General features: G+C 52.7%; 12 protein-coding genes across 12 annotated transcripts; 6 read left to right on the top strand and 6 right to left on the bottom strand.

Moving 5' to 3' along the window:
- Positions 1-25: 25 nt before the first annotated feature.
- Positions 26-2,962, top strand: AA0111_g5204 (putative WD repeat-containing protein; the record flags this gene model as incomplete). The annotated part of the gene is made up of 2 exons (XM_028651291.1): positions 26-42; positions 97-2,962. 2 exons carry the CDS (start codon positions 26-28, stop codon positions 2,960-2,962), a joined length of 2,883 nt encoding a protein of 960 aa, XP_028507016.1.
- Positions 2,963-3,297: 335 nt separating this feature from the next.
- Positions 3,298-4,076, bottom strand: AA0111_g5205 (hypothetical protein; the record flags this gene model as incomplete). The annotated part of the gene is made up of 2 exons (XM_028651292.1): positions 3,298-3,539; positions 3,614-4,076. 2 exons carry the CDS (start codon positions 4,074-4,076, stop codon positions 3,298-3,300), a joined length of 705 nt encoding a protein of 234 aa, XP_028507015.1.
- Positions 4,077-4,872: 796 nt separating this feature from the next.
- Positions 4,873-5,724, bottom strand: AA0111_g5206 (hypothetical protein; the record flags this gene model as incomplete). The annotated part of the gene is made up of 1 exon (XM_028651293.1): positions 4,873-5,724. The coding sequence occupies one exon, from the start codon at positions 5,722-5,724 to the stop codon at positions 4,873-4,875; it is 852 nt and encodes a 283-aa protein (XP_028507014.1).
- Positions 5,725-7,697: 1,973 nt separating this feature from the next.
- Positions 7,698-9,379, bottom strand: AA0111_g5207 (putative WD repeat-containing protein; the record flags this gene model as incomplete). Its single annotated transcript, XM_028651294.1, has 3 exons — positions 7,698-8,210; positions 8,258-9,122; positions 9,171-9,379. 3 exons carry the CDS (start codon positions 9,377-9,379, stop codon positions 7,698-7,700), a joined length of 1,587 nt encoding a protein of 528 aa, XP_028507013.1.
- Positions 9,380-9,597: 218 nt separating this feature from the next.
- AA0111_g5208 (Pre-mRNA-splicing factor ATP-dependent RNA helicase) lies at positions 9,598-12,537 on the top strand (the record flags this gene model as incomplete). The annotated part of the gene is made up of 1 exon (XM_028651295.1): positions 9,598-12,537. The coding sequence occupies one exon, from the start codon at positions 9,598-9,600 to the stop codon at positions 12,535-12,537; it is 2,940 nt and encodes a 979-aa protein (XP_028507022.1).
- A 448-nt stretch (positions 12,538-12,985) lies between these two features.
- AA0111_g5209 (hypothetical protein) lies at positions 12,986-14,699 on the bottom strand (the record flags this gene model as incomplete). The annotated part of the gene is made up of 2 exons (XM_028651296.1): positions 12,986-14,443; positions 14,490-14,699. The coding sequence occupies 2 exons, from the start codon at positions 14,697-14,699 to the stop codon at positions 12,986-12,988; spliced, it is 1,668 nt and encodes a 555-aa protein (XP_028507021.1).
- Positions 14,700-15,320: 621 nt separating this feature from the next.
- AA0111_g5210 (Protein phosphatase methylesterase 1) lies at positions 15,321-16,502 on the top strand (the record flags this gene model as incomplete). The annotated part of the gene is made up of 2 exons (XM_028651298.1): positions 15,321-16,284; positions 16,336-16,502. 2 exons carry the CDS (start codon positions 15,321-15,323, stop codon positions 16,500-16,502), a joined length of 1,131 nt encoding a protein of 376 aa, XP_028507207.1.
- Positions 16,503-16,682: 180 nt separating this feature from the next.
- AA0111_g5211 (hypothetical protein) lies at positions 16,683-17,628 on the bottom strand (the record flags this gene model as incomplete). Its single annotated transcript, XM_028651299.1, has 2 exons — positions 16,683-17,552; positions 17,608-17,628. 2 exons carry the CDS (start codon positions 17,626-17,628, stop codon positions 16,683-16,685), a joined length of 891 nt encoding a protein of 296 aa, XP_028507208.1.
- Positions 17,629-17,941: 313 nt separating this feature from the next.
- AA0111_g5212 (putative membrane protein) lies at positions 17,942-21,618 on the top strand (the record flags this gene model as incomplete). The annotated part of the gene is made up of 3 exons (XM_028651300.1): positions 17,942-20,020; positions 20,067-20,469; positions 20,519-21,618. The coding sequence occupies 3 exons, from the start codon at positions 17,942-17,944 to the stop codon at positions 21,616-21,618; spliced, it is 3,582 nt and encodes a 1,193-aa protein (XP_028507209.1).
- A 676-nt stretch (positions 21,619-22,294) lies between these two features.
- AA0111_g5213 (hypothetical protein) lies at positions 22,295-23,659 on the bottom strand (the record flags this gene model as incomplete). The annotated part of the gene is made up of 3 exons (XM_028651301.1): positions 22,295-22,582; positions 22,635-23,510; positions 23,651-23,659. 3 exons carry the CDS (start codon positions 23,657-23,659, stop codon positions 22,295-22,297), a joined length of 1,173 nt encoding a protein of 390 aa, XP_028507210.1.
- Positions 23,660-24,032: 373 nt separating this feature from the next.
- On the top strand, positions 24,033-25,111 carry AA0111_g5214 (hypothetical protein; the record flags this gene model as incomplete). Its single annotated transcript, XM_028651302.1, has 2 exons — positions 24,033-24,306; positions 24,366-25,111. The coding sequence occupies 2 exons, from the start codon at positions 24,033-24,035 to the stop codon at positions 25,109-25,111; spliced, it is 1,020 nt and encodes a 339-aa protein (XP_028507211.1).
- Positions 25,112-26,092: 981 nt separating this feature from the next.
- On the top strand, positions 26,093-27,313 carry AA0111_g5215 (hypothetical protein; the record flags this gene model as incomplete). Its single annotated transcript, XM_028651303.1, has 1 exon — positions 26,093-27,313. The coding sequence occupies one exon, from the start codon at positions 26,093-26,095 to the stop codon at positions 27,311-27,313; it is 1,221 nt and encodes a 406-aa protein (XP_028507212.1).
- Between the last annotated feature and the right edge of the window lie 172 nt (positions 27,314-27,485).

The following is a 27,485-nucleotide window of genomic DNA, read 5'->3' on the forward strand; positions in this document are numbered from 1 at the left end:
TTTTTTTTTCTAGAGGCGGCGCAAAATGGTCAAATCCTACAGGTAATGCGCACATGCAGCGCAAATGGAACAGAGCTCGTACTGACTGCCATGTAGCAAATATGAGCAGACCGACGCTTTTGGCGTGGTCGCGACTGCCACTTCCAACATCATTTGGACCCCAGAAGGCCTCACCCAGCCCGGTTCGAGTCGATCCGCAGGCGCCGGACGCGCATACGCCGCCGCCAACGAAGAAGTGCTATGTTGGGATGTAAAGAAAGGTGAACTCATGAGCAGATGGCGCGACAATACCTGTACCGAGGAAGTAACCGTCATTTGCCGGAGCGAAGTCGATCCAGATGTCTTTGCCGTGGGTTACGCCGACGGAAGCATACGCATTTGGGATGCGCGAACGTCGACCGTCATCATCAGTTTCAATGGACACAAATCTGCAGTGACCGTCTTGACTTTTGATCAAAGTGGAGTACGCCTGGCGAGTGGTTCCAAGGACACGGATATTGTGGTTTGGGACCTGGTGTCGGAAACCGGCTTGTTCAAGCTGAGAGGGCACAAGGGCCAAATTACTGGTCTACAGTTCCTCCACCCCGGCAGTGCTTCGCAAGAAGATGGCGCAGATGACGAAGAGATGGACACGGACGCAGACCAAGCCTTCTTACTATCTACCAGCAAGGACGCTTTGATCAAGATTTGGGATGTTACCACTCAACACTGCATCGAGACCCATATTGCACAAACCAACGGAGAATGCTGGGCACTTGGCGTTTCGCCCGATGGCAGCGGTTGCATAACGGCAGGCAACGACGGCGAGCTCAAAGTGTGGGCTATTGACCTGCCGGGCCTTCGAAGAGCAGGCTCAACTATTGGCGAAGGAGCAGAACAAGAATTTCTCACGCCCAGAGGCATACTATACCGGACAGGCAAGGATAGGACACAAGGCATCTCTTTCTATGCCAAGGCTGATTACATTGCCGTACATGGCGCAGAGAAGGCTGTTGAGATATGGCGGATAAAGACACCAGAAGAAGTCCGGAAAAGCTTAATCAGGAAGAGGAAGAGAAGGCGGGAAAAGGCCAAGACTGAGACGAACGGGGACGACGACGCTGATGCTGATGACAAGGTCAACGCTGCCGATGCTGAGATAGGCGAGGTCTTCGTACCTTACGTCACCGTACGGACAGCTGGAAAAGTAAGATCGGTCGCATGGATGCACATCAAAGGAACGAAGAAGCTGCAGCTACTGATCGGCACGAACAACAACCTTATTGACGTTTACGAGATACCCCAACGAAGCAAGACAAAGAGCGAGGAAGCACCCGAGTACAGCCGCACACTATCCGTCGAACTCTCCGGTCACAGAAACGATGTACGGGCGCTCGCACTCAGCTCCGATGATCGCATGCTGGCATCCGCGTCGAGTGGTGGACTTAAGATCTGGAACGTCAAGACGCAAAATTGCTTGCGTACCCTGGAATGTGGCTATGCACTTTGCTGCGCTTTCTTGCCTGGTGACAAGATTGTTGTTGTCGGAACGAAAGACGGAGATATTGAGCTGTACGACATAGCGGCATCCACGTTACTAGACAAAATCGACGCACACGAAGGAGCCGTTTGGACTATGCAGGTACACCCTGACGGAAAGTCTCTCATCACTGGCAGCGCCGACAAGTCCATCAAGTTCTGGAACTTCGAGATCGTCCAAGAAGAGATTCCAGGAACGAAACGCACGACACCTCGCCTCAAGCTCGTCGAGTCGCGCATACTGAAGGTCAACGATGATGTTCTGAGCGTGCAAGTTTCGCCCGACTCTAAACTCCTCGCCGTAGCAACGCTCGACAACACTGTCAAGGTCTTTTTCGTCGACTCGCTGAAGCTCTTCCTCAATCTCTACGGCCACAAGCTGCCTGTGCTCAACATGTCGATCTCCAGCGACAGCAAACTCATCGCGACCTGTTCCGCAGATAAGAACGTCCGTATCTGGGGTCTCGACTTTGGCGACTGTCACAAGGCGCTCTTTGGTCACGAAGACAGCATTATGCAAATATCCTTCATCCCCCATCCTGTCGATAACGACGAACGCCACATCTTCTTCAGTGCCTCCAAGGACCGCACAATCAAGAGCTGGGACGGCGATAAGTTCCAACAAATCCAAAAGTTCAAGGGTCACCACGGTGAAATCTGGGCCATGACCGTCGCTCGAACAGGCGATTTCATCGTCACAGCGAGCCACGACAAGAGCATACGCATCTGGACCCGGTCTGAAGAGCCCATTTTCCTCGAAGAAGAACGCGAACGGGAGCTAGAAGAAATGTACGAAAAGACACTAGCCACCAATCTCGAAGACGATGAGGACATGACTGGCGAACGCGCCGAGGCAGTCGACGCCAGCAAACAAACAATCACCACTCTCACAGCCGGAGAACGGATCCAAGAAGCCCTCGACCTGGGCATCGCCGACCTAGACGTTGTCCGAGACTGGGAAACCCAACGTAAAACCAATCCCAAAATCGCCCCGCCACAGCGTAATCCCCTGTTTCTTGCTCTAGGCAACATATCCGCTGAACGCCACGTCCTCAACACCATGTCCAAAATTCCTGCTGCTCAGCTGCACGACGCATTACTCGTTCTACCCTTCTCATCTTTACCCGCTCTCTTCACTTTCCTGGCTATTTGGGTGCGCAAACAGTGGAACGTAACACTGACTTGCCGCGTCCTCTTCTTCATGCTCAAAACGCACCAGAAGCAAATTGTCGCCAGCAGGGAACTCAAGACAGTGCTTGAGCTTATGCGAAGTGACCTCAGGAAGACGCTGGTGGGTAATAAGGATTTGATTGGGTTCAATGTTGCGGCGTTGAGATTTGTGGGGGAGAGGGTGGATGAGGCGAAGTTGGTTAGGTGGGAGGATGTTGATAAGCTGGACGAGGAGAAGAACAGGAAGAAGAGAGGGTTTGTGGATGTTGCGTAGGTCGGTGGATGAGGTTGCATTTTGAGGCGTTTTCTCTCTCTCTCTTAAACATTTGGGTGTCAAAAGTAGTGATTCGGTGTAAAGATCTACGTTGCGAATGCTCATTCATCGTACTTGAAATGGGTTACACTTTGTCGAGAATGATTGAACCAGACGTAATGCTTCGTGCCGACCGGCCGTGGTTCACTTTCATAGTGAACATGTCTAATCCCACAGGTGATTGTACAAGTCTTTACAGACGTGCTGCCCAGTGTCCACACACACACACACACACACACACACACACAGCATATCTCCGCTCTCTTCTACTACCAAAGCTGTTTCCAATCCAACGTCTATCCCATGGCCTTCAGGAAGTTAGCCTCCTTGATGCTAGCTCTCCTCTTATTCCTCATCGCCTTTGTCAACTCCTCTCGCGCATCCTGCGCCTTGATCGACCCCTCCAGACTACCGTCTCCAGCCGGTAAATCAATAGTTTGCTCGTACAACGGCACTTTTGGTACCATCATCTCCGGGTTCATGGCTTGTTCCTTACGGAGGCGCTTCGCAGCTAAACGACGTTGTTTCTTTGATTTCGCTGTACGCTAGTTAGCAAAGTCGGTCCTTTGGCATAATATAGATACGGGTAAGTAGATCCAAGAGAAGACGTACAGAACAAATCTCCCGCTCCAGCCTCGGCCTTCTTCTCCTGTCGGTCCAATATCGTCCACAGCCAACTCGGGTACTCGTCATCAGCCAACGCAACAGGGTCCTGTCTATCTTTCAAGAAATTCAATCCCTTGAGTGGTTGTCCAGCCGGTATACTGCTCTTTACCAGCGGCGCAGCCTTCTTCTTTGCAGCCTCCGCAGCCGTGGCCTTGAGATCCGGACTCGCAGCTGGCGTTAACGGCTCGCTAAAAGGCTGTGCGGCGGATGTAGAAGTTGCGGTTGGCGGTGTGTGCGAGGATGTCGAGTCGCCTTGGCGGCCTGCGGATTGCGTTGCGGTGCTTGCGGAGATTGGTGTTGCGTTGCGGAGGGGCGCTGTGGTGGTGAGGAAGCGTGAGGCTTGTTGTGGGCGTGGGAATGGGGTTGTTTGTGCGCGCGAGGCGGCGCGGAGACAGGTTCGACATATCATCTTGGGTGTGTGTGTATGTGTGGGCGTGGCTTTCAATTGGATCTCTCCTTCGTTGTACTGGTCAAAAGTTTGAGATGCAAAGGCAAGGATGCCGAGGTGTTTCGCCGATTCCGGATCACGCTAGAGCCATCCTTGTCTCCATGCCTGCCTCCCGCAGCGTGCTCGATCTCGGGAGCGCGATGCATGGTGCATAAACGCCATCCCATGCTTCGTCGTTGTTGCCTGTGTTTGAGTCTCACATGTGGCTATCGCTACGGTGATTTTGGCAGGTGCCATACTTCAAATGGCACCTTCCGGATCCAGCACGTCCCATGGACACTGTAAGATAACAAGATAGCGGAAGGACATCACCGATTAGGCAAACACAATCAAGTGCACAAGGGATGGACAGGTGTATGTGTACATTTTGATTCCGAAGCATGATCGTCTGTGTCAGACATGAACGCAGTGTAACCACTACACGTCCAGCAGACCCAGACGCATGCATCGTGTTCCTCCGATTCCGCCTGCGGCTGACCGCCTCAATAACATCGTACAAGACAAACGTGAAAGATTCGTTAGAGATAGTGTGGGATTAGTGCCCAAGCTTGACGCTGGTATTCCGGAACGCCTTAGTGTGTTCCTTCCAACCATGCCAGCAGATCAAATATGAGACAAAGAAAAACTAGAATTAGACCAAGGAGTGGTGGGATCAAAGTCCGCAAGTATATACACGGAAGCGAGAGCGTAAGACATCGTCTAAGGTATAGTGCCGAGAGCAAAAGAGGCCGTCCAGGAAGCACAGTAAAGAAACTTCTCAGATCCAAGCCATGGGAGGAGCTTGGTGCGGGACGCCGAACCGATGGCTGAAAAGTGGTCGGATCTCTGAGAGGTAGTCGGCAGCACAGAAAGACGCGAGGTTCTTTGAGCGCATAACCGAAAGGTCAGCCTCGGCCTCTGCATCTCGTACTACGCCGCCGAATTCCTCAACAACCTCGTTGAGTTGCTCCAGTTCGCGGCCAAAGGGGTGATTCTCTTCTTCAATCGTGCCTTTGAACATGTCAAGTGAAGATCGCTGCTCGCGAGAGTGACGTGCAGAACCAACGCTTCCACGCGAGTTCACACTACCACGAGTACCGACGTTCTGGAGAGATCGCTTGTGCGCCAGTCGCTCGTGTGCACGTTTGCTGTGCGAAAGAGCCCTTTGAGGAATAGCAGGCACAGCCTCTACTGGCTCCTCCTTGACTTGCTTGAGACTGGTGGTTGACGCAGACTTCTTGAGTTGCTTGCCAGCGGAGGAAAAGTAGCCAGAAAGGTGGTTGGGCGCGGGCGAGCTGGGTGAAGACTCCACGGAAGAAGCATCCGTAAGCGTAGTATCCCTTGATCCATGGGAAGAGGCTCGGGAGCGTGTTGACACACTGTGGTCCGAGTCGTCTGCCGAAGAGTGGCTCAGAGAGGTTGATGAAGAAACATTCCTGAGGGTCGAGATGTCGGGGGCGTTGTACGAAAGCATGTTGGTAGTGGATACCAGGGCGATAGGAAGGGATATTTTCGAACGGTCAAAGTTGTTGGGGACTTTGACGCTCTGGCTACGAGTTGGTGATACCGGAGACTCTTTCGGGTCGTCAGTCCGCTTAATGCGCCTGGTCATGGCACGAGCAAGAGACATATTGATGGATTAATTCAAAGTAGATGTGCGATATTGCAAATAAGGGTCCAGCTGTCGGTCCTGGGGCCGGTAATTCAGGCGGTGACTGTAGTTGGTCGCTATCTAGGTGAGCTGCAGATATGCGGGGTATTGCCGGATGTAGATTGCGCTTGGGTGCTGGCACGAGGTCCAAACAGTCGCGAGCTAGAGTAGCACTAATGCGTTTGCTCCGTTGTTCTAGAAAGAATCTGGAAAAGATCACGCTGTGCTTTCGGTGGTGTATTTGAGACGCGTGACCTTATCAGTGTAACAGTGCACTGGACTTGGGAGTCGTATCTGTTGTACGGATGACGCTAAGATGTTGGCTTGGGGTCCGGCGCAGTTGATTCCAAGGTTCCGATCGAGTCCTTGGGTTCCTTTGATGGTCTTTTGGGTTTTCTTAATGTTGGCTCTGGGGCGCGTAGTGATGAAGTGAAGAATGAATCGTGGATATGAAGAAGGATAGTCTGTCAAAGAGTGTAGAGACCAGCTGTGTCGTAAGGAGCGAACACCGGGCCGCGAAATGAGGGAGTGATAGCTGCTGTGGAAGGCAACGAGCGCGTAAGGCAAAGGAAGGGAGAAGGCCTGAAGAAGAGGGCGCGCGATAGAGCGACTGAATGGGTTGAAAAACCAGCATCCCCGGGGCGGCAGGCTAACCAAGCCGCGTCGACATGTCTCTCGAAGATTGGTAGGAGTGACCGGGGCAAGGCCAGAACCAAGCAAAAAGCAGCAAATCAGAGTGTATTGGTTCCTGGGATGCTGAGTTAGTGGCGTCGACACAGCCCGGCAAAGTTTAGCGGGCACTATGTTTTCTATAGCTGGCGAATGGGATTGCCTCGCAGAGAGTGCATCTGCCGCCCATGCGTCTCAGATTGAGCCGGGGCTCGTTGGCCTGTTTAGTTGATCCGCACGCTTTCGTTGGGGCTCCAAAGGCCCGCTGTTTCAACGCTGCCCACAATCAGAGATCCACTACCGAGCTGAATGAAAGGCTTTCCCTATCTTGTCGCACGGCATTGACATGTAAGATGATTTGGGTGCATGGCGGATAGGTGAATAAAAATTGCAGTCGGAGGCCGGTGGCACAGCTGTCATTCTGCCTAGACAGCTCACCACGCATAGCATGGGATATGGATAAGCTCCGATGCCAGCGAAATCGGTACCGTGGTTGTGTTGGCGACGGCGCAATCTGTCAACCCGCTCCTAATCCGGTCACCTGGCACTCTCGAACCTTGTGCAGAAGCGCCAAAAGCAGGCCTCTCACTCGGTGCCACAATCGTACCTCAGGGACGCACGAATGACAGTCATCATCAAAGGGACCGATGGCATGTTGATGGTTTTGACCCTCCGAGGTTTCTGCCTTGCGTGGCCTTGGTGGTTTCGAAACTGATAAGGGCCGAGACGAGGGAACCTTGGGAATGACGATCTCGCCGTCATCTTGCGAGATCGAGACTCTGAAGCAGCGTCGTCGTCGGGTCCACATTGTGGAGATGTTGGTGCCCTAAGCTGCAAACGCAGGCAGATCAGCCGGTCGCTTGTCGGCTGCGTGGTGTGAGTTCGCCCGCTCGTTCACTTTGCTTCGTCACGCTCGGGCGCTGGCACTGAAAACGAATTTGAGTTTATCGTTTACCGTTGCTCATGGTGATGGTGATGTCATTACAACGTTCAACGATGAACCGTGTTGCGACACGATGAGGCTACCCGATTCAGATGAGATGAAAGGAGCTGAAAAGCAAGGGCGAGCTGTCCAGGTCGTCGGGCAATTTTTGAAACGCGTGCGGGACCTGACTCGCGAATGCGACCCGCGAAACACCACCGTACAAGGGTCTCTCGAGCGTTGCGGGGTCAAGCTTCACAAATAGCTTGATTGTGCAACATGTAGGTAATGGTGCAAATGGTATCAGATCTTGGTACATTCGCCACGTTTTGTAGGTCCTATATGCCCAGGGTATCATCGTCTACTCCTCCATCGACTCCCAGCCCTTCTCGGCACCCTCCTCCTCGCCCTCGTCGTCGCTCTCGCCTTCCTCACTATCAGAGTCTGTGTCCTGCTCCTCAAGACCCACGAGCCTCTCCTTGCCATCTCCTCTAATCGCAGGCACCTTGCTGGCAAAGGCTGCACGTACGGCTGCGTTGGTGCTCGTGTCCCAGATCTGTACTGCACCTTTGCTTCCTGCGACTGCCAGCCGGAAACCGACTTCTTTGTCGGGTGCAAAGGATGTTGAGAAGACGCGCCCAACACCAAGATCCCGTGAAACAACCATGCTTGGTCCGTTGTCCTGGATGTTCCACAGTTTTACTTGCTTGTCTGTTGAGCCTGTGACCAGGTAGCCGGGTATCACTGGGTTGATGTCGAATGAAGAGATGGATTCGTCATGTGCTTGCAATACCCATACCGGCTTTGAGGCAGAGGGGTCTTTTGGCGCATTGCGAACGTCGTGGTAGTGTATCATACCATTCTCAGTAGAGACCTGGGATTGTCAGTACGACGTGATGGAACTCGTGTTACAAGACTTACATAGAAGTAGTTGGGGTCGTGAGGATTCCACCGCACAGTCTCGACATCACTCTCAACACCCCATCGTGGCGCCTTTGCGTCGGGTGCACGCACGTCGGCTGCCACAACAGTTCTGTCGTAGCTACCACTAAGCAGTGCAGTGGCCTCGACGGGATGCCAGGCTACGGAGCAGACCTTATCCGTGTGGTACGTGTATGACTTGGCACACTTTGTCGTGTTCAGGTCCCACAGCTTGATGGTCTTGTCTGCGGATGAAGAAGCGAGGAAATTCCGATGTTGTCGGTTTGCTGCAAGTGAGAGGACCGAGTCGACGTGGAACTCGTCGTTGGCCTTCTTCGACTTCTTCTTCTTCTTTTTAGGCTTATCCGCCTTGTCCTCGGCGCCTTGTCCCAGTACTGCGTCTGGATACATGCTGTCTACCACGTCCAGGTTCCAGATCTCAATATCGGGGTCCATGGTTCCAATCGCCACGTAGTTGCCCCTGCCTTCACTCGTGCCTATAGACTTGCCCACAGGCAGATCTAACCATTCGACGGCAAGCGGGATGGCAGGCAGCATGATGTCGTGGTGCACGTAGAGATTGTCATCCTCGTCCTCGTATACATAGACTTCGAGATGGGCGACTTCGTCCTCTATGCGACCAGCCAAAACTAGGTTGTCTGTAGCCAAGATTTGAAGCTCTTCGCGATCTTCTTCGTCCTCTTCCTCTCCGCCCTGCATGGTGATGTACGGATCGTCCTCGTCGTTCTCGTGGAAGACTAGGTTCTTTGCGTTTCCGAACATGGCCATGGTGTCGCCCTGGTCTTCGGCAACATCGTCGTCGTAGTGCTCGAGGTCGTATTCCTTGAGGTCGTCATCATCGTCCCTCGAGACTTGTCAGCATGGAAGAAATAGATTTTTCGGGCGCACGCACTCATCATCCTTCTTGGACGCCTTGGACGAGGTGCCGTTCTTGACCTTCTCCTCAGCCTGTGCCTCCTCGAGCTCCTCCTTGGCGTCCTCGAGTTGCAGGTTGGCCAGCTTGGAGATGCGCTCGTATTCGTCCTCGTCGAATTGGTATCTTGAGGGGAAGGGCGCCGCAAAGCCACGCGGCACCCATGTTGTCGCCGTAATCATAGACATTGCGCTGGTGGTGTGAAGTGAAATGCGCAGTGAGGGCGCAAGTGCAAGGCGCGTGGGGAACTTTTTCAAAAGTTGGAAATAATTTTGGGCGCCCCGCAACGATTGGCCGAAGCTCCTGGCCCGCCTATCGATACTGCGGACCTCCGAGCATCAACTTTCTGGACATGCCGACTTTCCAACCACAACAACGCGCCACACCGCCCCCTCTACAGCACACCATGGAACGCGGCCACAGCCCAAAGCGGCGCAAGCTCGACCCCGAGGAGTACTCCATCGCGCCCCGCCCCAAGTTCCGCAAGCCAAATCACCCAGCATCCTCGAGGGCGCACCCGCCCAAGTCGCAGGACAATGGCGCAGACCCGTCGCAGAAATCCTTCGATGGCCCAGAGCCGCTGGTCGAAGACTTTGATTCCATGGCCCTGGATCGCGACTGGTACGGCGGCGAAGAGAATGGACACACGTTCGGAGACGACACCCACAACCCGTTTGGTGGTGCTGAGAGCACATGGCTCGATGCCCAACGAGAGGCTGCTCTCACTGAGAAGAAACTGAACAACCGGGCCAGCATGAGGGCGCAACAAAAGCAGAAGGACGTGGACGCTTGGGAGACGAACCGCATGCTGCAGTCTGGAGTCGCCCAAAGAAGGACGTTTGACGACGACTTCAACGACGACGAGGATGCCATGCGCGTCCATATCCTTGTCCACGATCTGAAGCCCCCATTCCTGGACGGCAAGACCGTCTTCACAAAGCAAATCGACCCTGTTCCAGCAGTTCGCGATCCACAGAGCGACATGGCTGTCTTCAGTAGGCGCGGCAGTCGTGTTGTCAAGGAGAAACGGCAGCAGAAAGAGCGTGCCAAACAGACCCAGGAGGCTACAAGTGCCAAGGGAACCACACTAGGAAACATCATGGGCGTCAAGGAGGAAGACACGGATAGTGCCGCCCCAGGGCCCGAAGACGAGGAGAAACAGGGCGGTAGCAAGTTTGCTCAACATCTCAGCAAGCAAGAGGGTGCGAGCGCTTTCAGTAAAAGCAAAACACTGCGGGAGCAGAGACAATATCTTCCCGCCTTTGCAGTCCGCGAAGATCTCCTGCGCGTCATTCGGGACAACCAAGTCGTCATCGTAGTCGGTCAGACGGGCTCGGGAAAGACGACTCAACTGACTCAGTTCCTGTTTGAGGATGGCTACGCAAAGCAAGGACTTATCGGGTGTACACAACCTCGTCGCGTTGCAGCTATGAGTGTTGCAAAGCGCGTCAGTGAAGAGATGGAGGTCAAGTTGGGTGGTCAGGTCGGATATGCCATTCGTTTCGAGGACTGCACCAGCAAGGAGACTAAGATCAAATACATGACGGATGGTGTGTTGCTCCGAGAGTCTCTGGTAGAACCAGACCTGGACAAATACTCCTGTATCATCATGGACGAGGCCCACGAGAGAGCTTTGAACACCGATGTGTTGATGGGCCTGCTCAAGAAGGTGCTGGCGCGGAGAAGAGACCTGAAATTGATCGTCACATCAGCTACTATGAACTCGGAACGCTTCTCGCGCTTCTACGGAGGAGCTCCCGAATTTATAATTCCAGGGCGAACATTCCCCGTTGACATTCAATATTCGCGATCGCCATGCGACGACTATGTCGATGCTGCGGTCAAACAGGTCCTTGCCATACATGTCTCCCAGGGACCTGGCGATATCCTCGTCTTCATGACTGGCCAGGAAGACATTGAAATCACATGTGAGCTTGTAGCTGAAAGGCTCAAGCTTCTCAACGATCCGCCAAAACTTAGCATTCTCCCCATCTACAGTCAGATGCCTGCTGATCTGCAAGCAAAGATCTTCGACAGAGCAGCACCAGGTGTACGCAAGGTCATTGTGGCTACCAACATTGCAGAGACTAGTTTGACAGTGGATGGCATCATGTACGTAGTTGACGCGGGATTTTCCAAGCTCAAAGTCTACAATCCAAAGATGGGCATGGACACACTTCAGATTACCCCCATTTCGCAAGCCAACGCCTCTCAGCGTGCTGGACGCGCTGGACGTACCGGGCCAGGAAAGTGCTTCCATCTATATACCGAGCGAGCCTTCCGAGACGAATTCTACATTCAAACCATCCCAGAAATCCAACGAACAAACCTCGCCAACACCGTCCTCCTTCTCAAATCACTTGGCGTCCGCGACCTACTAGACTTCGACTTCATGGACCCGCCACCCCAAGACACCATAACAACCTCGCTATTCGATCTATGGGCTCTCGGCGCCTTGGACAATATCGGCAATCTTACCAATCTTGGCCGCACCATGACAGCCTTCCCCATGGATCCGTCTCTCGCCAAACTCATCATCACAGCCACGGAATACGAATGCAGCGAAGAAATGCTCACGATCGTTGCCATGCTCTCCGTCCCTTCGGTCTTCTACCGCCCCAAAGAACGTCAGGAAGAATCAGACGCTGCGCGCGAGAAGTTTTTCGTCCCAGAGTCCGATCACCTCACCCTGCTTCACGTCTACACACAGTGGAAAGTCAACGGCTACTCCGATGGCTGGTGTGTCCGTCATTTCTTGCATCCGAAAGCGCTACGTCGTGCCAAGGAAATTCGCGATCAGATCTACGACATCATGTCCAAGCAGAAGATGAAGCTCGTCTCCTGCGGCACCGACTGGGACGTTATTCGCAAATGCATTTGCTCGGGCTACTACCACCAAGCTGCCAAGGTGAAGGGTATAGGCGAGTACATTAACCTTCGTACCAGTGTTACTATCCAGCTTCATCCTACTTCTGCTCTGTATGGCTTGGGTTACTTGCCTGATTACGTCGTGTATCATGAGTTGATTCTCACGAGCAAAGAGTACATGTCATGTGTTACGTCTGTTGATCCGCATTGGCTGGCAGACATGGGTGCTGTCTTTTATAGTATCAAGGAAAAAGGCTACTCTGCCAGGGACAAACGTATCATGGAGACCGAATTTAACAGGAAAGCTGAGTTGGAGGCGCAGATGGCGGTCGATAAGGCGAATGAGGACCGGAGGATTGCAGAGGAGGAAAACGGACCTATAGTCAAGAAGGCAGGGGTGGTAAAGAAGAAGGATGTGGACGAGGATGCTGTGGTCAAGAAACCAGTCATTGGAAAATCAAAGTTCAGACGCAGGTGAAGGGAATCAACCGCCTGTGTAGTTTATATAGACAGCCTCAACAAGTCCTGAAGAAGCCTATATATGCCTCCAAGAAAACTCTCACTCTTGAATGATTATGAACGTGAGGCTGGTAGGCATTCAAAATGATGGAGAATACCCAGAAGACCCAATATATAAGGCTGATAAAGATTACTACACTTTGCATGGTATTAGTGGAGACTTGTATAACGTCAAGGTCGTCGAACATGGTCTTAAACATTAGACTAATATCTGGTATGTGCTCATGCTACATAAAAGGAAACAAAAGAACTCAATATGCAACGCCTAAGGGTATGCGTAGGAAAACCCGATAACAATAAACAAAAATCAACTTTGGAAAAGAAAGATTTTCCACAATTGCATCTCTACTACACGGTGGTGCGTCCACTAAGTTGTGAAGCATAATCGCCGCTGTAGATGGATACTCCTACTGCTCCTTCTCGGGCACAGTCTCGCTCTTGATCTTGTGCGCAGCCTTGACGAGCTGCTTGAGACGCTTCTCCATGACAGTGCGTCCATCGAGTGTGTTCCAAACCTGGTGAGGCGCCTTGTTGACAACATCCCAGCTGACTAGGTTGTCTGTCAGAGTAGTGAGGTCCTTTTGCTTTCGCTCCCATTCGCTGTCCCTCCTGACTTCGATGCCGCTAGACACGACGACAAGCGGAGTGTTGGCGCTCTGGATATTCCTAGCAGAGGAGACCTCGTTCTTGGAAAGGCTGTCTGCGACGAGGTTCTCTTGCAGCTGCGCCTTGATGTATTTGCCTGACTGGTATGCGTTGCGACCGTATACACGGTCCTCACGTGTGCGACCCTTGAAGAGTGCGCCTGCAAGACGAACAGTACCAAGGGGCGAAATGATACCCCAGGCCAAAAGGATGAAGCCACGTCCGGCGCCGCCGTAACGGTGAAGAAGGTCCTCGTGAAGGGGGTCGACCATCATGATACCAACAACCTGCTTCATGTGGCGCGAACTGAAGATGCGGGAAACGATGCTGCCAGTACCAGCGGAAACGAGAATCCAAGGTCCCTCTTCTCCAGACTTGGCAAGAGCTTCGGAGAAAGCGTCCGCGGACATGCCGGCTGAGTGTGGTGAGGGTGCATTGTCGGAGAAGGCGTAGCCGGGACGATCCCAGTAGCAGTAGCGGGAGATGGTACCGTTCTTGTAAGCTGCGTAAGCCCAGTGCTCGAAGTCATACTCCAGTGGCGTCTCGCCGGCCTCGAGGAGAACAGTAGGGTCCTTGGATCCGCTGGTTTCGGACGCGTTTCCAACACAGGCGAGATGCACGGCGTACTTGTCGCCGTCTACAAGGATTCGGTCGCCATACATCTTTAGTGTTGCGTCGCGAGCACGCATGCCGAGAGTTCCGGTCATTAAGATGACAATGACAATGAAGATGACGGTGAGGATTGTAGCGACAGTGACAGCGATCCATTCCTTCAGTGTGCGGCGTGTCTCGGCGCGACCGGTAAGACGTTCCTCCTCTTCGTGCTTGCCGTATGCGACGACACGGTCAGTCAAAATGCACCAGACAGCCATGACGAAAGCCCAGATGACACTTGCAATACCAACCCAACCTTCCTCGAGCCTGATGCGTGGTACGGCTAGGATAAGGATCATGTCGACAGCCAAAAGTCCGGCGATGATGGCTGTGGTGATGCGCAGACCTCTGGCAGGCGTAACGAAGAAGATGGTTGCGACGAGGAGATTGCCGAGGGTTAGACATGTGTAGGCAAAGTCGAAGAAACCGGATCCGCGAGTGTGTAGGCCAGGAGGGGAGACGAAGATGGATACCAGCAATAGTACCCACCACAAGAAGGTGATGACGAGGAAGAGGATGGTCAGGTAGCGCATAGCGCGAACCGTCCAGAGGTTGTATGGAGATACCTGGCATGGTTAGATAAACACTTTGTATGAAGACTGGAGAACATACTGCTGGATCATCTGGGTCAAGGTAGCCGTCTGAATTGGGCGGTGGCCTAGGACGGTCGAGAAGCCGGGTCCTCTCGGTTGGCTCTTCGCTTCTCCTCGATGGTTGATGACTTCTCCTGGATGACCTCGACGCTCCATCTTCATTGGGAATTGGATGTGGTTCTTCAGCCCTCAGGCCGTCCTGGTCTCCATTGTCCTTGCCGCTCCACATGCTGGGCGTTCCAAGCTATTGCTGAGCTGCAAACAGTTGCAATATAACACTTCAGGCGAACAATACCAGTTGTCAGGGATGCAAAAGACTCTGCAAGAAGTCCTGGAAAGTTTTGATAAGATGAGAGCTCTTCGAAGCTCGTGAAGCATTCATAATGCGACTGGGGGCGTGGAGGTTTTACTCGCGGCTGGGACGCTAAGACAAAGATCGACCGACGTCATTATCACATCCATCCGGGTTCGCGACTAGCGGCACATCAAAAGCCTAGATCGTCCCGCGGAAATCTCCAAGCGATCCGTGAATTCGCCAACCAGCTCGACGGTACGCCCAGCCTTGCGCCGTATTTCACTGTCGTCTAGACGCCGCTGCGTCATTGGATTGCGAAACGGGGTCCGCGATGCATCGATTCTTCCTTCGAACGGCTGCGTGTTAGGACATTTGGCGTTGATCCCTGCCATCTGCCAGATAGGACCCCACCCGTGTCAATTCCCCTCACGCCTCCAGGCCACGACATATCGGAAAGCTGAAGACACGCTAGCTGTCCAATCACCGATGTGCGGATCTCCACGCTTCACCAAACCCTGATTTCCGACACAAACAGCCTCGTCCAAGCCACACACCATGTCCAGCTTGGCTAGAGAGTTCGCGAAGACCAAACTTTCTTCCCTGCCACCGCCAGAGCCCTTGCAGGAGGAGCCTCCTGAGTACGAAGATGACTCGTCCTCGGCATCGTCAATGTCTAGCACCGGTACTGTCAGACCGTCAAATACACTAAGGCCCGCCCCCGCAATACATTGGTCCGACTACTATGCCCAAGAGTTCTATCTTGAACAGGACAGGGATGGGTCAGGACATGCCAAGTTTCATGTCTACCTCACACCACCAGCGACAGCCAAAGCACCCTTGGTAGTACTTCATCATGGCGCAGGAAGCTCGGCAATGACCTTTGCGCTGGCGGCCAAGGAGATTCGCAGGGCTATGCCAGAAATCGGGATACTGGCTGTCGAAGCACGCGACCATGGAAGTGTAGTATGGAACGCTGGTGGGGAGGTGGACAACGACCTCAGCATTGGGCAGCTTAGTGAAGACCTAGTGGACATGCTGTCGCTCACCCAGAGCAAGATGAGCTGGAAAGAACTCCCTCAGGTCGTCCTGATAGGGCACAGTCTGGGCGGTGCTGTTGTTACTGATGCGGCGAACAAGGGCCTACTGGGAAGTAAGTTACTAGGCTTTGGAGTGCTTGATGTCGTCGAAGGATCAGCCATGGAAACGCTGGGACACATGCACACGTACCTTGCGAGCAGGCCCAAGTCGTTTCCTTCGCTTCCTGCTGCTATCGAGTGGCATATACGATCACGGACGATCCGCAACCCACAGTCGGCAAGAGCAAGCGTACCGAGCCTGCTGTTACAAAACTCAGATGGGCGCTGGGCTTGGCGGACAGAGCTTGCGAGCACAGAACCATACTGGGAGAATTGGTTCACTGGCATGAGCAGCAAGTTCCTCAGTGGAAGAGGAGCCAAGCTTTTGCTGCTCGCTGGAACCGACAGGTTGGACAAGGAACTGATGATTGGACAGATGCAGGGTATGTTCTACGGACTTGTTGCTTTTGTGTGTGGTATCTAATATAATGCAGGCAAATTCCAACTCCAAGTCTTTCCCGCCGCTGGTCATTTCCTCCACGAAGACCTCCCTGAAAAGACGGCTGAAGTCGTGGTCGAGTTTGTGAAGCGCAATGACCGCAGTGCGCTTATCCTTCCGCCCAAAGTCTCTGATCTCCTTGCACAGGGCAAAAGAGTATAAGCTCCCTAGGCACATGTTCTTCCTCACCGCGCGCACCCTAATTATCTTGTAATATAAATGGCATACAACTGGGGTAGGTTGCGCCCTCTCAACTTTTGCTTTCAGATCTGGTCTGACGGTGTCCAGTGGTTCGGGTATCGCATTTTGATCCAGACCTCAACCTAAACCTTTTGCCAGCTATCATGGTGAAGCTGGCTCTGAAGGCTCTCCTCCATCCGGCGCATCCCCGCCTCCGTCAGCCTTGGACTTGTGCTTCCTTCTCCTCTTGCGAGGCGCAGATTCTTCACGTTCGCCTCTCTTCTTGTCACCGTCGGTCTCTGATGTGGATGGTCGCGCCTTCTTGGTAGCACTTGGCTGGGCCGTCTTTTCCTTCTTCGACTTCTTGACACTCAGCGGATTAGGTCCCTTGGGCCCCTTGCGTTTCTTCGCCTTGGGCCTCGCGTCTCCAGTAGCCTGATCTTCAATAGATTGATCGCCTTGTCCAGCTTGTCCCTCGTCTTCTCTCTTCCTCTTGGGCGCCTCGTCTGGCTTCCGCTGGCCTTTGAGCCCCAATTTGAACTTTGACTTTTCCTCTCGCTCACGGTGTTGCTCCGTCGCCTCAGCCATAGACTCCATGAGCACTATAGACTTGGACAGGTATATGATTGGTACGCCGGCGATTTGTCGCATTTTTGCGCGCGTGTCCGGGTCGTTGGCCGCAACCACATATCGATGCTTGTTGGTCGCATTGTCCTTGGGGTCCACTACAGAGCTCAGACATTCCAGTGTGCTCAGCGGCTTCTCCAAGTCTTGGTGGTTGCACCGCCGGCGCTCGTACTCTTTGGCTTGTAATATGAGGGTCTCGTTCTTCGGTTCTGCGTTGTAGAGGTGTCGCATGTCGCAAGTCGTGATCATGGGCTTTACCTGCGCGCCAAGCAGCTTTTGCAGTCGCGCGAGGAGGTCGATTTTGCACGAGTAGGCATCTTCGAGGATCTGTGAATCAAGCAGGACTTGATAGGGTTCGCGGAAGCCGAAGTTGAGTTCGTATTGATGGAGCTGCTTCTTGTACGCCTATCTTAGGGTGAGTAAATGGTTCAGGTGGCTGTGACAGACTGGAGTTGGCTACCTTGGCGCGCTTTAACTTCATTGCGACTTTGTGTGTTGGAGCAGTTGATTGTTCGCGGGGAAAAAAGTTGGATGCGGCCAAAAGTTCGAGCCAAGGGCGGAATCTAGCGCACCAGCCACGCGTGCCACGCTACCGTGGTATCCGACATCTGCGGCTTGTACCGTCTGCCGTTGCTCTCCGCTTTAGTAAATCCGCCTCTGGGCATTGCACGCCTGCTTGTATATTCTCGGACACATAGTTGAATTCTTTCCTACGGCGGCTCCCTGCGCATTTTCCTCTTGATACGACTGCGAACCTGTCTCTCCATGCGTTTCTCACGGTAGTCCCCACCAGTATGAGCGAGAACCCCGCCGAGGCCCCCAAGAATGAGGGAAATAATGCCGAGACCGCGGAGGTGAAGAAGGAACATAATGAAGCGATTGAGTACGATGATTTTGGCTTGCCGATCAGGAAGCGGAGGCCGCGTACGCCCGTCCAAGACAGTTCGGATTCCGAGGGGGAGCAGTTTGAGGATGCCGTAGCTTCCACGCCCACGAGCCCGGACAAGGTCGCGATTGCGGGCCAGGAAAAGGAACAGATCAAGGCGGACGATACACAAGCAAAGCTTCCAGAGACAGTTCCTGAGAGTGCTGAAACGGAAAGCGATGCGCTGCCACATGTCAATGGGCAGGTAAAGGAGCCCGTGGAGAAAGCCGACCCAAACCCACCCGAGGACAAGCCAGTAGAGACGAAGCAACATACACCAGAAACTACAAAGCCTTCCGAAGCCACCGAAACACCCACAAGCACGAATACAGCACCTTCACATCGCCTCCAAACAAGCGTCGCGAGCGTCCCGACCATATCCGAGTATTCACATCAGCATGCAGTCATACAATCGCAGAGGGAAGTCAAGGACGAGAAGGAAGAAGAGGACGACGGTGAATGGCAGACGATGCCGGCATACGCGCGATACGACATGTACGACGACGACAACAGGCTCATCGCGAGGGAAAACACGGAAGAACTGGAAGATATGCACGGCTATGGCAACGTCGGAGGTGCTGCCAAAGGATACACCAGAGTAATCATGGACGACGATGCCGACTCGCAAACGAGCATGGACGACAACACTGCCTATCTGTTCAAGGAGAGAAGTACTGCACTAGCTGATGAGGATGAGGAGGGTCGGGATCCGCTCTCGCAAATGCAGGCGACAAAGAACCTCCTTACTGAAGGACAGCGTGTCGCATATGTTGGACTGGTACGCTTGGCCATGGTGGAAATGGAACGCAAGTTTTCAAATTTCCAGACAAATAACAAGAAAATGAAAAAGCTGCTTGAGCTACAGTCAGGCACAACAAAGATGTGGGCACAGAAAATCATGGTCAAAATCTATGGCCACATGGATATCAATGCTTCTGAGCAAATCATGATCGAGCAATTGTCTGAACATGGCGTTGTTCCAGCAGATCTTACGCCAGCATTGATGCAGAATGCTCGAGTGAAGAACCCGGCAGCGGAGGACGCAGAGACGGTGAATGAATCCGACTCTGCTAGACCGTCTGTATCATCGCCGCGCCCTGAATCGCCCGTAAAGGAGCTACAATCGAAGAGAGCATCGACAACGGATTCGCAAGACGACCTACAAACACCACCCCCACCGCCATATCAAGAACATCAAGATGACGATTTTGATTATCCAGAAGTTAGATCACCATCCCAACTCCCGACCAGCAAAAATCTAGACATTGATCTGCGATGGACCGTCTTGTGCGACCTGTTTTTGGTGCTCATCGCTGACTCTGTTTACGACTCACGATCAAGAGAGTTGTTTGAGCAGGTTGGAAAGTATCTCAGTGTAGACTGGCTGGAAAGCTGCCGCTTCGAGAAGCGTGTTACAGATGCTTTGGAGATGCAGGAACAAGCAGATAAAGAGAACTGGAATGAGGATGAGCACATGGTCAACCGAGCTAAGCGGGCGCGCAATAAGCGATTGGCATTCATGGGTCTTGCGACTGTTGGTGGTGGGCTCGTCATCGGTTTGTCCGCCGGCCTGTTGGCTCCGGTCATTGGTGCTGGTCTCGCTGCGGGTTTCACGACTATCGGAGTAGCAGGCACGAGTAGTTTCCTGGCAGGTGCCGGAGGTGCCGCTATCATTACATCGACTGGTGTAGTTACAGGCAGTACTGTTGGTGTGCGCGCCATGAACAGACGAACAGGTGCTGTCAAGACGTTCGAGTATCGACCGCTTCACAACAACAAGAGGACTCATCTCATCATTACGTTGGCGGGCTGGATGAACGGCAAGGTGGATGACGTCCGCTTACCGTACAGTACTGTGGACCCCATCATGGGAGACATATATTCCGTGCTGTGGGAGCCAGAGATGCTCAGGAGTATGGGTGACACAATCAACATTCTTGCCACCGAAGTGAGTTTATACATGCAATTCAAAAGGTATTCATTGACCATGCTAGGCTCTCACACAAGGTCTGCAACAAGTGCTAGGAAGTACCATCCTCACTGCCCTCATGGCTGCCATGACACTCCCCCTGGCTTTGACTAAGCTCTCTTATTTGATCGATAATCCGTGGATCGTTTCGCAGGCTAGAGCAGATATGGCTGGATTGATTCTTGCAGATTCCCTCATCGATCGCAATCTAGGCACAAGACCTGTCACTCTCGTCGGTTTCTCGCTGGGATCGAGAGTCATTTTCTCATGTCTAAAGGAACTCGCGAACCGAGGAGCATTCGGAATTGTACAGAACGTCTACATGTTTGGTACACCAGCCGTAGCCAAGCATGACGAGTACGTTAGGGCAAGATCTGTTGTACCTGGAAGGTTTGTCAATGGGTATGCCACCAACGACTGGATCTTGGGTATGTCATGTACACTGCTACCCCTTTCTACTACTAATACTCTGCATAGGCTACCTTTTCCGCGCAACCAGTGGCGGTGTAATGCGCGTAGCCGGTCTTGCGCCCGTTCAGATACCAACCATTGAAAACGTCAACGTTACCGAATTGGTCCCTGGCCACATGGCCTACCGTGCTGCCATGCCCAAGTTACTCCGCGAAGTCGGGTGGCTAGTTGAGTCCGATGAGTTCGCCGAAATCGAGGACCCAGATCCTGAGAATCACGAAGTGCGGCAGCGCGAACTTATCAACGAAATCGAAGAAGCGCGAAGAGAACTGGAAAAGAAGGCGCAAGAGAAGGAGAAGAGAGGTAGTAAACTGAGCTGGTGGTCGAAGAAGAAGAAGGACAAGAAGGACTGGGAAGTCTATGATGAAAATTCAAATGCCGTTCCACCAGGCCATCGGAAACTAGACCAAGATCAAGACCCGGCGAAACTCGCAGAAAATCAGGTCATGTTCGACATCGATGCCATAAGAAAGGAGGTAGCAACTCTGGCCGCAGAAAGTAAAGAATATAACGCCGAAGCCGAGTTTGAGATCAAGGAAATCAAGAGTACACTCCCGCCCATGAAGATCGACATCGCAACCGTTTCGCCATCGCAGACAACAAGTCCATACTCTACGCTTAGGGAAACGAAGAGTTACAACGACAGTCTAGGCGTTTCAGCCACAGATCCCAAAAAGACGACATCTTCTTCAAACGGCCGATACGAAGAATACGACGAGTTCGACGATCCCGGCGCGGGTCAGATGGAAATGACATTCGACACTTCTTTCCGCGATCCACCAGTGTCCGCCTCGACTCCCAATAATAAATCCCCGTTACCCCTATCACCTCTACCTACTCATCCGAGTCACTCCGGTACCTCTTCGCCTTGGGACTCCGCAACGCCCAGTAAAAACGGGTCGTCTGGCGCTCCTTGGAACCCAGATGCTCAGCCTTCTTGGGATGATCCTACGCCTGCTGAACGCCCGCCTTTGCGCTCTGCTAAAACTGAATCTTACGCGGGTAATGCGGGTGGTGCGTCAGGAGATCTAGGTCATAATGCTTGGGCTGATGAGTTTGACGATGATTTTGGGCAAGAGAAGGAAGTCAAGATGAGTTTTATGTGATGGAATGGAGGCTTCTTTCCTTCACCAGTGATGCGGGCATGTTGTGGCGTATAGGTTTGTACACCTTGTTGTATTGGGGGTTGTCTTTGCTTGACTCGTTCGCTTTTCCATTGCGCTTTGTTGCATATTCCAGCGCGCATTGTGGAGTTTGGTTGTTGTCGGACTTCAATGGCGTTTTGTGGGATGTTCGCTAGGTTTGGGGATAAATGTCTTTAGCGTAGGCATTTTGATTGGGTATGTGGTTGGGTATTTGGACATCACTCATTGTCCGCGCAGGTTGAGGATAGGAGAGAATCATTAAGTACAATATTCATACATTCAAAACAACTTACCGACTTCAAAGGAAATTCAAATCAAGAGATTGGTCGACGGTCGTTCAGGGGTAAGTATCATTATTCGTAATATGCTAGCCACTACTCGTATTATCGTACACGACTCCGACTATACAGTCGAGTCCATATGCTGCGCAAAATAAAATATACCACTGACGTGAGTCAGATCTGCGCTAATCTGAACCTAGGAACAAAAAGACAACAGAGACGCTCAACACGCCTCAGGTTGCGATGCGTATTTGTACAATTTTGGAGAATTACTCAAACGGGATGGGGTATCATGCCGTTACGTGTGCGTGTGGAACATCGGAGCATCGCTTCGAACGGGGAAAGAGGGGGATCCCCTAGACCTCAACCTCTTGCTTGCGACGACGAATGCTGCCAATGCGCTTCCTGATTGCGCCGCCAACACTCCTGCCAGTAGTGTTGCTGCGGCCGACGCCGGATGCTTCCGGATCGGTAGCGACGGATGGGACGATACCGGGTGCTTCGGCATGACCCACGCTACGTGTGCGATGGCTACGGGAGGTCATCTCAGTACCAGTGTCGCCGAGACGCTTGTGGTCCTTCAGGGCCTTTTCGATGGTGAAAGAAGGCTCGCCTTTGCCTTTGAGATCGTCTGGGTGGTATTCCTATCTTTTGTTAGCAAGGCTTTGGGCAAAGAAAACCAGTAAGAGTACGTACGACACCAGGCCAACGACGGTAGTCACCTCCAGGCTCTCGCTGCAGGTCGGCTCCCTCTTCATAATCGAGAACCCTTCCGAAACGATCAGCCATGCCAGGTGGGACTATAGCAACACCCTCAAGAGGACGATGCCTTTGTACAGAATCGATAATGTTCTCTCGTGGGGTAGCCCTCAGGGCCTCCTCGTTCGAGTTCTTAACCGCCGCGAGAGGGCTGTACTTGGTATCCCTGTTTCGAGCGATACTGGCGGCATCGTAGGGGCCCTCATGGTGGTACCGACCAAAGCTTGCTTTGTCAAGACGATCGATGACGTCGGCGCCTTGAAAGTTCTTTTTCCTAAGATGGGGAGCACGGTGAGCAACTTTCTCATCATGACGCAGTTGGTCAAGTGGCCTGTGTGACTTGTCTCCAGGATAACGCTCTTTCAATGAACCTGCACGGGCGCGAGTAGGTAGGCTCTTTTGCATGGCGGATGGCGCATGGTCGCTGGATCGTCGGGGTCGGCGTTCATTCATGGGTCCAAAAATTTCCGCGCGGTGGTTCTCAGAGAAATGGGCGCGTCTAGGGCTGGCAGAGTTGGGAGGGGATGGGTAGTCATACCTCCTACTCTGTGGTGTACTCTGCCCAACCTGCGACACTGATGCCGAAGCACCCTTTGACTCGGACGAGGCCCTGGAATGGCGGCGGAAAGGATTGGTCTCAACTGAACTGCCGGTGTTTTGAACACTAACGGATGGGTGGCCCTTGGATTCTCCAGCGGATCCGGGTGGTGTGATGGGCGCTGCAGGCGCAAATGTCGAACGGAAGTGGCTGTTCAACCCAGTCTCGTCGCTTGGGTCTGGTTCGATCAAAGGATCGATCAGCGCATGTTTGGCCTGTCAGGTCAGCTTTTGGATTCAGGAACAGATGGTTGCGCCGAACTGAAGTCAGACGGGTTAGGTGAGGCGTGCCGGCGCATGTGCGAGGCACAGTATATGGATCGCCATGCAACCGGATAAGTGAAAGACGAACTTACCGCCTCCATGATGCTTAGGTTCTGTTGTTGATGTTTTGGCAATGCGAGACTGTATGAAGGTTGGAGTGATTGCACAGTGGAAGTTTGATGGTCAGACGAGTGTCAGGTGCTATAGATGGATACGAAGAGTGAACAGGTGACGGGAGGGAGAGCGAACTACATAAAGGCGTGACTTGGCAGGTACCGTGGACGCGTACATGTCATCGGTTCGCAGTCGCGGCCCTGCGTCAGATTTCTTCTTGTCCGCTCTTGTTGAAAAGAGCGGCCCAATCGCAGCCATACGTCATGCGGATGCGCTAGGCTGGGAGTGGGGCGGCCGCTTGGTGCTCTCCACGAGTGACGACAGCTGCGATGATCCCTCACCAACGCGATCCAGCCCACCATGTCCCTGGTGGATTATCCAGATTCCGCCTCGGATGATGATGATAAGAGCCTTGATGTAGACGCCCAGGCGGCACAAGCTGCCGCCAAATCTACGTCGAAGCGCAAGCACAGCGAGTCGAGCAACGCTCTGCCACCCCTTCCGTCAGCCTTTCACGACCTTTATGCGACAAATGCGCGTGTCAGCACTAGCGACAACCCAAGCCTACACGGCGGACGCAAGCGGGCTGTACCTCATGTCGAGGGCAAATGGCCTAGTCATGTTTACTTAGAGTGTAAGGATACCCGGACCAATTCAACATCAACGTGGATGATATAGACTAACGCGTTCGAGGGATACCTACACAGCCTGAATCCGATGCTCTTCACAGCCTGCTACAGCATGTGAGAGAATCGATTGCTCTCCAGAATGCAAAGCGAACAAAGAAGCTACCCGTACCAGAGATCATACCGTCTCTTCAGTCAGAGTTGGGTGCATCGCTACCTCTTCATGTGTCCTTGTCGCGAACCCTGCAGATCAACACTGATGACAGGGAACCATTTCTCAAAACAATGAGCGTTGCTGTGCGGCGATGCGCTGTGCGGACTTTCAACTTTGAGTTTCAGAGTTTGAAGTGGGTACCCAATTTTGAGCGCAATCGATGGTTTCTGGTCCTTGGCATCAAGCAGTCGAAACTGAATGAACTTAACCGCCTACTGCAGGCATGTAACGACGCGACCCAGTATAGTGGCCATCCAGGTCTGTATACAGGCGGAGTGGGAGACGGTCCGATGGAAAGCCACGACTCTAACGACGGTCCGAAGCGGAGGAAGGTCGACAAGAACGAGGTCGACAAGAATGAGCCTCACAGCCATGATTATTCGCAATATTTCCACGTCAGCATAGCTTGGAACTTGGCTGAGCCCGATACCGAGTGGACGACTCTGGTTCAGCATATCGACACCAGTAAATTCATCCAGGCGCCAGAAGCTGCTTTTGATGCCGTCAAAGTAAGGGTTGGAAACACGGTCCATAACATTGCCCTGGCTAACAGGAGACCCGGTTTTGGTAAAGGCGGAGGAGGGCTGGGTTTGGGATGATCATCGCATTGCGATGACGTGCCGGGTTCTGGATTCGCAAGCTGCCAGGGTCTTATCGCACGTTGGGTGTCAAAAATTGTGGTCCCAACAGCACGTTCCAATAACACGACGTAACACACGGCACATGTCACGTGTACCCAGTATGGGCTGGGCGATTTCTACATGTCCAAAACTTAGCTCTGCGCACCGTCTACCTCTGTGTGATACATGACAGCGTTGTCGCCTCGACTCATCGTAGAACTGATGAAAGTACTTTCCGGAGTTGTGGTGATCGATCAAAAAAAGGAATACGATCATGTCAGTGGTGAGACGATAAGTCTTTGAAACTCGTTTGGGTGGAAAAAAAATAAAGACAGCATGATTTTGATGCCTGATTGTATACAGTGTGACAGCTTGTTGCGCCGATCGTATCATTCATTCAACGTCTCTTGGCTTGAAGCTTAATGCAAATAAGGTGTGCTACCATAAACCACTAGGATTTGCGCGAACGAGTATACGAGGGTCGAACCACGTTGATCTCGGCCGACCCTCGCGCCGGTGGTGCAGAACGCTAGCCTATCCGATGTTGCACAGCGTGTGCAAATTCGAAAAACATGCATCCGTGTTGTGAAGCCCTATCTCTGGCGTGTGGCTTTCGACGCATCCCTTACGGGTATTTCGGTCTTTTCCTGTGGTGTCGGGCCCGAGATGTCAGATTCGTCGCGCCGTAGAAGGGCCCGAGACTGAGTAGGCATCTGGACAACGTGATACTGGCCTAGGCAGCAAAGTATGAGCAGAAGTACTTATTACAAGACTTGAAGTCATTATATTGAACATATCAGATCTTGGATCACAAAGTCACCCCAATACTCCTATCCATCTTCCCTAGGCCTCCGATTATTGCCTGCCTCATTAAACGACAGCTCCTACCCGAAAAACGGCGCGCATCAGCTCAAAATTATTGAAATACCATCCAGAGACTTTTATAGCCCCTGACCAGCCATGCCGTCAGCCGCCATACCTGACCAACTCAAAATCGGCATTGTGGGTGCTGGTCCTGCCTCTCTAATCCTCGCCAACATCCTCCAAAAGCACCTCATCCCCTTCAGCATCTTCGAATCCTCGCCTGAACTCCGCACACAAGGCGGCTCGCTAGACCTCCACCCCGAGTCCGGCCAATTCGCTATCAAAGAAGCAGGGCTATGGGAGCAATTTGTTAAACATGCGCGTCCAGAATGTGATGTGATCAAGATTGTGACTTTGAACGGAGAGGTGCTCTGGGATGAGAATGAAGATGACAAGCAGGACGTTAAGGAGGAGGAAAAGTTTGACGGAAGACCTGAGATTGATCGAATGGCATTGGCGACGTTGATGTTTGAGAATCTGAAGGAGGGATCTGTGAAGTTTGGAAGGAAGCTAAGAGAGGCTGTGCCGTCTGCTGAAGGAGAAGGGAAGTACGATTTGCATTTCGCAGACGGTACGAAAGAGCTTGGGTTCGATCTCGTGGTTGGAGGAGACGGTGCGTGGTCCAGGGTACGGAAGCTTCTCACTGATAAGATGCCGGAGTACTCGGGCATATCGTCTGTGGCATTAACGTGCAACGACGTCAAGGCCAATCCCTGGCTACTAAAATATGCGGGAGAAGGGTCGATGATGGCTTTTGGTAAGGATTGCGCAGTGCAGTCTCAACGGCAGGGCGACGGTAGCTTACGGACCTACGCCTCGTTGCGTGTGCCAGAGGACTTCCTGGAAACCTGCGGCATCGACTGGAATGACCGGGAGAGAGCACTCAAGACGTACGTTGACCGCTACTTCTCCCACATACACGATGACCTCAAGCGGGTCATCTTTTCCTCTACAGAAAGCCCAGTCGCTCGTGCTTTGTACGAACTACCTGTCGGTTTCCGATGGTCTCCTCGCTCAGGCGTCACCCTCATCGGGGACGCTGCGCATGTGTTTACACCATTTGCCGGCGAAGGAGTCAATGTGGGTATGAAGGATGCGCAGGTTCTGGCTCAAGAGATTGCCAAAGTATGCCGTAGGGAGAAGAGTCTTGATGACGGTTTGAAGGACTATGAGGAAGAGATGTTCCCACGCTCGACGAAGGCGGCAATCAAGACAGCTAAAGGAAAGGAAGGACACTTCAGTGAATACGGAAGTCAGCATTTTGCGGATGTGATGAAGGCGCACTACTACGGGCAACAACAGGATAATAGCCGGTAAAGATGGTAGGCGGTGTACAAGTGGTCCAAGACGAAAGAGGAGAGATGATCGTTGGAACTAGGGCTGCAATACCTTCTTTGCAATTCATAGCACAACAATGCACATTCACTAGAGACCCCTGGTTGTGGACTTCAAAGGCATGGATGTATCTGTAGACATCTCAGCTTTCGAT

This window comes from Alternaria arborescens (assembly GCF_004154835.1).
Source record: "Alternaria arborescens strain FERA 675 chromosome Unknown contig_10, whole genome shotgun sequence".
In the NCBI taxonomy this organism is placed as follows: Eukaryota; Fungi; Ascomycota; class Dothideomycetes; order Pleosporales; family Pleosporaceae; genus Alternaria; species Alternaria arborescens.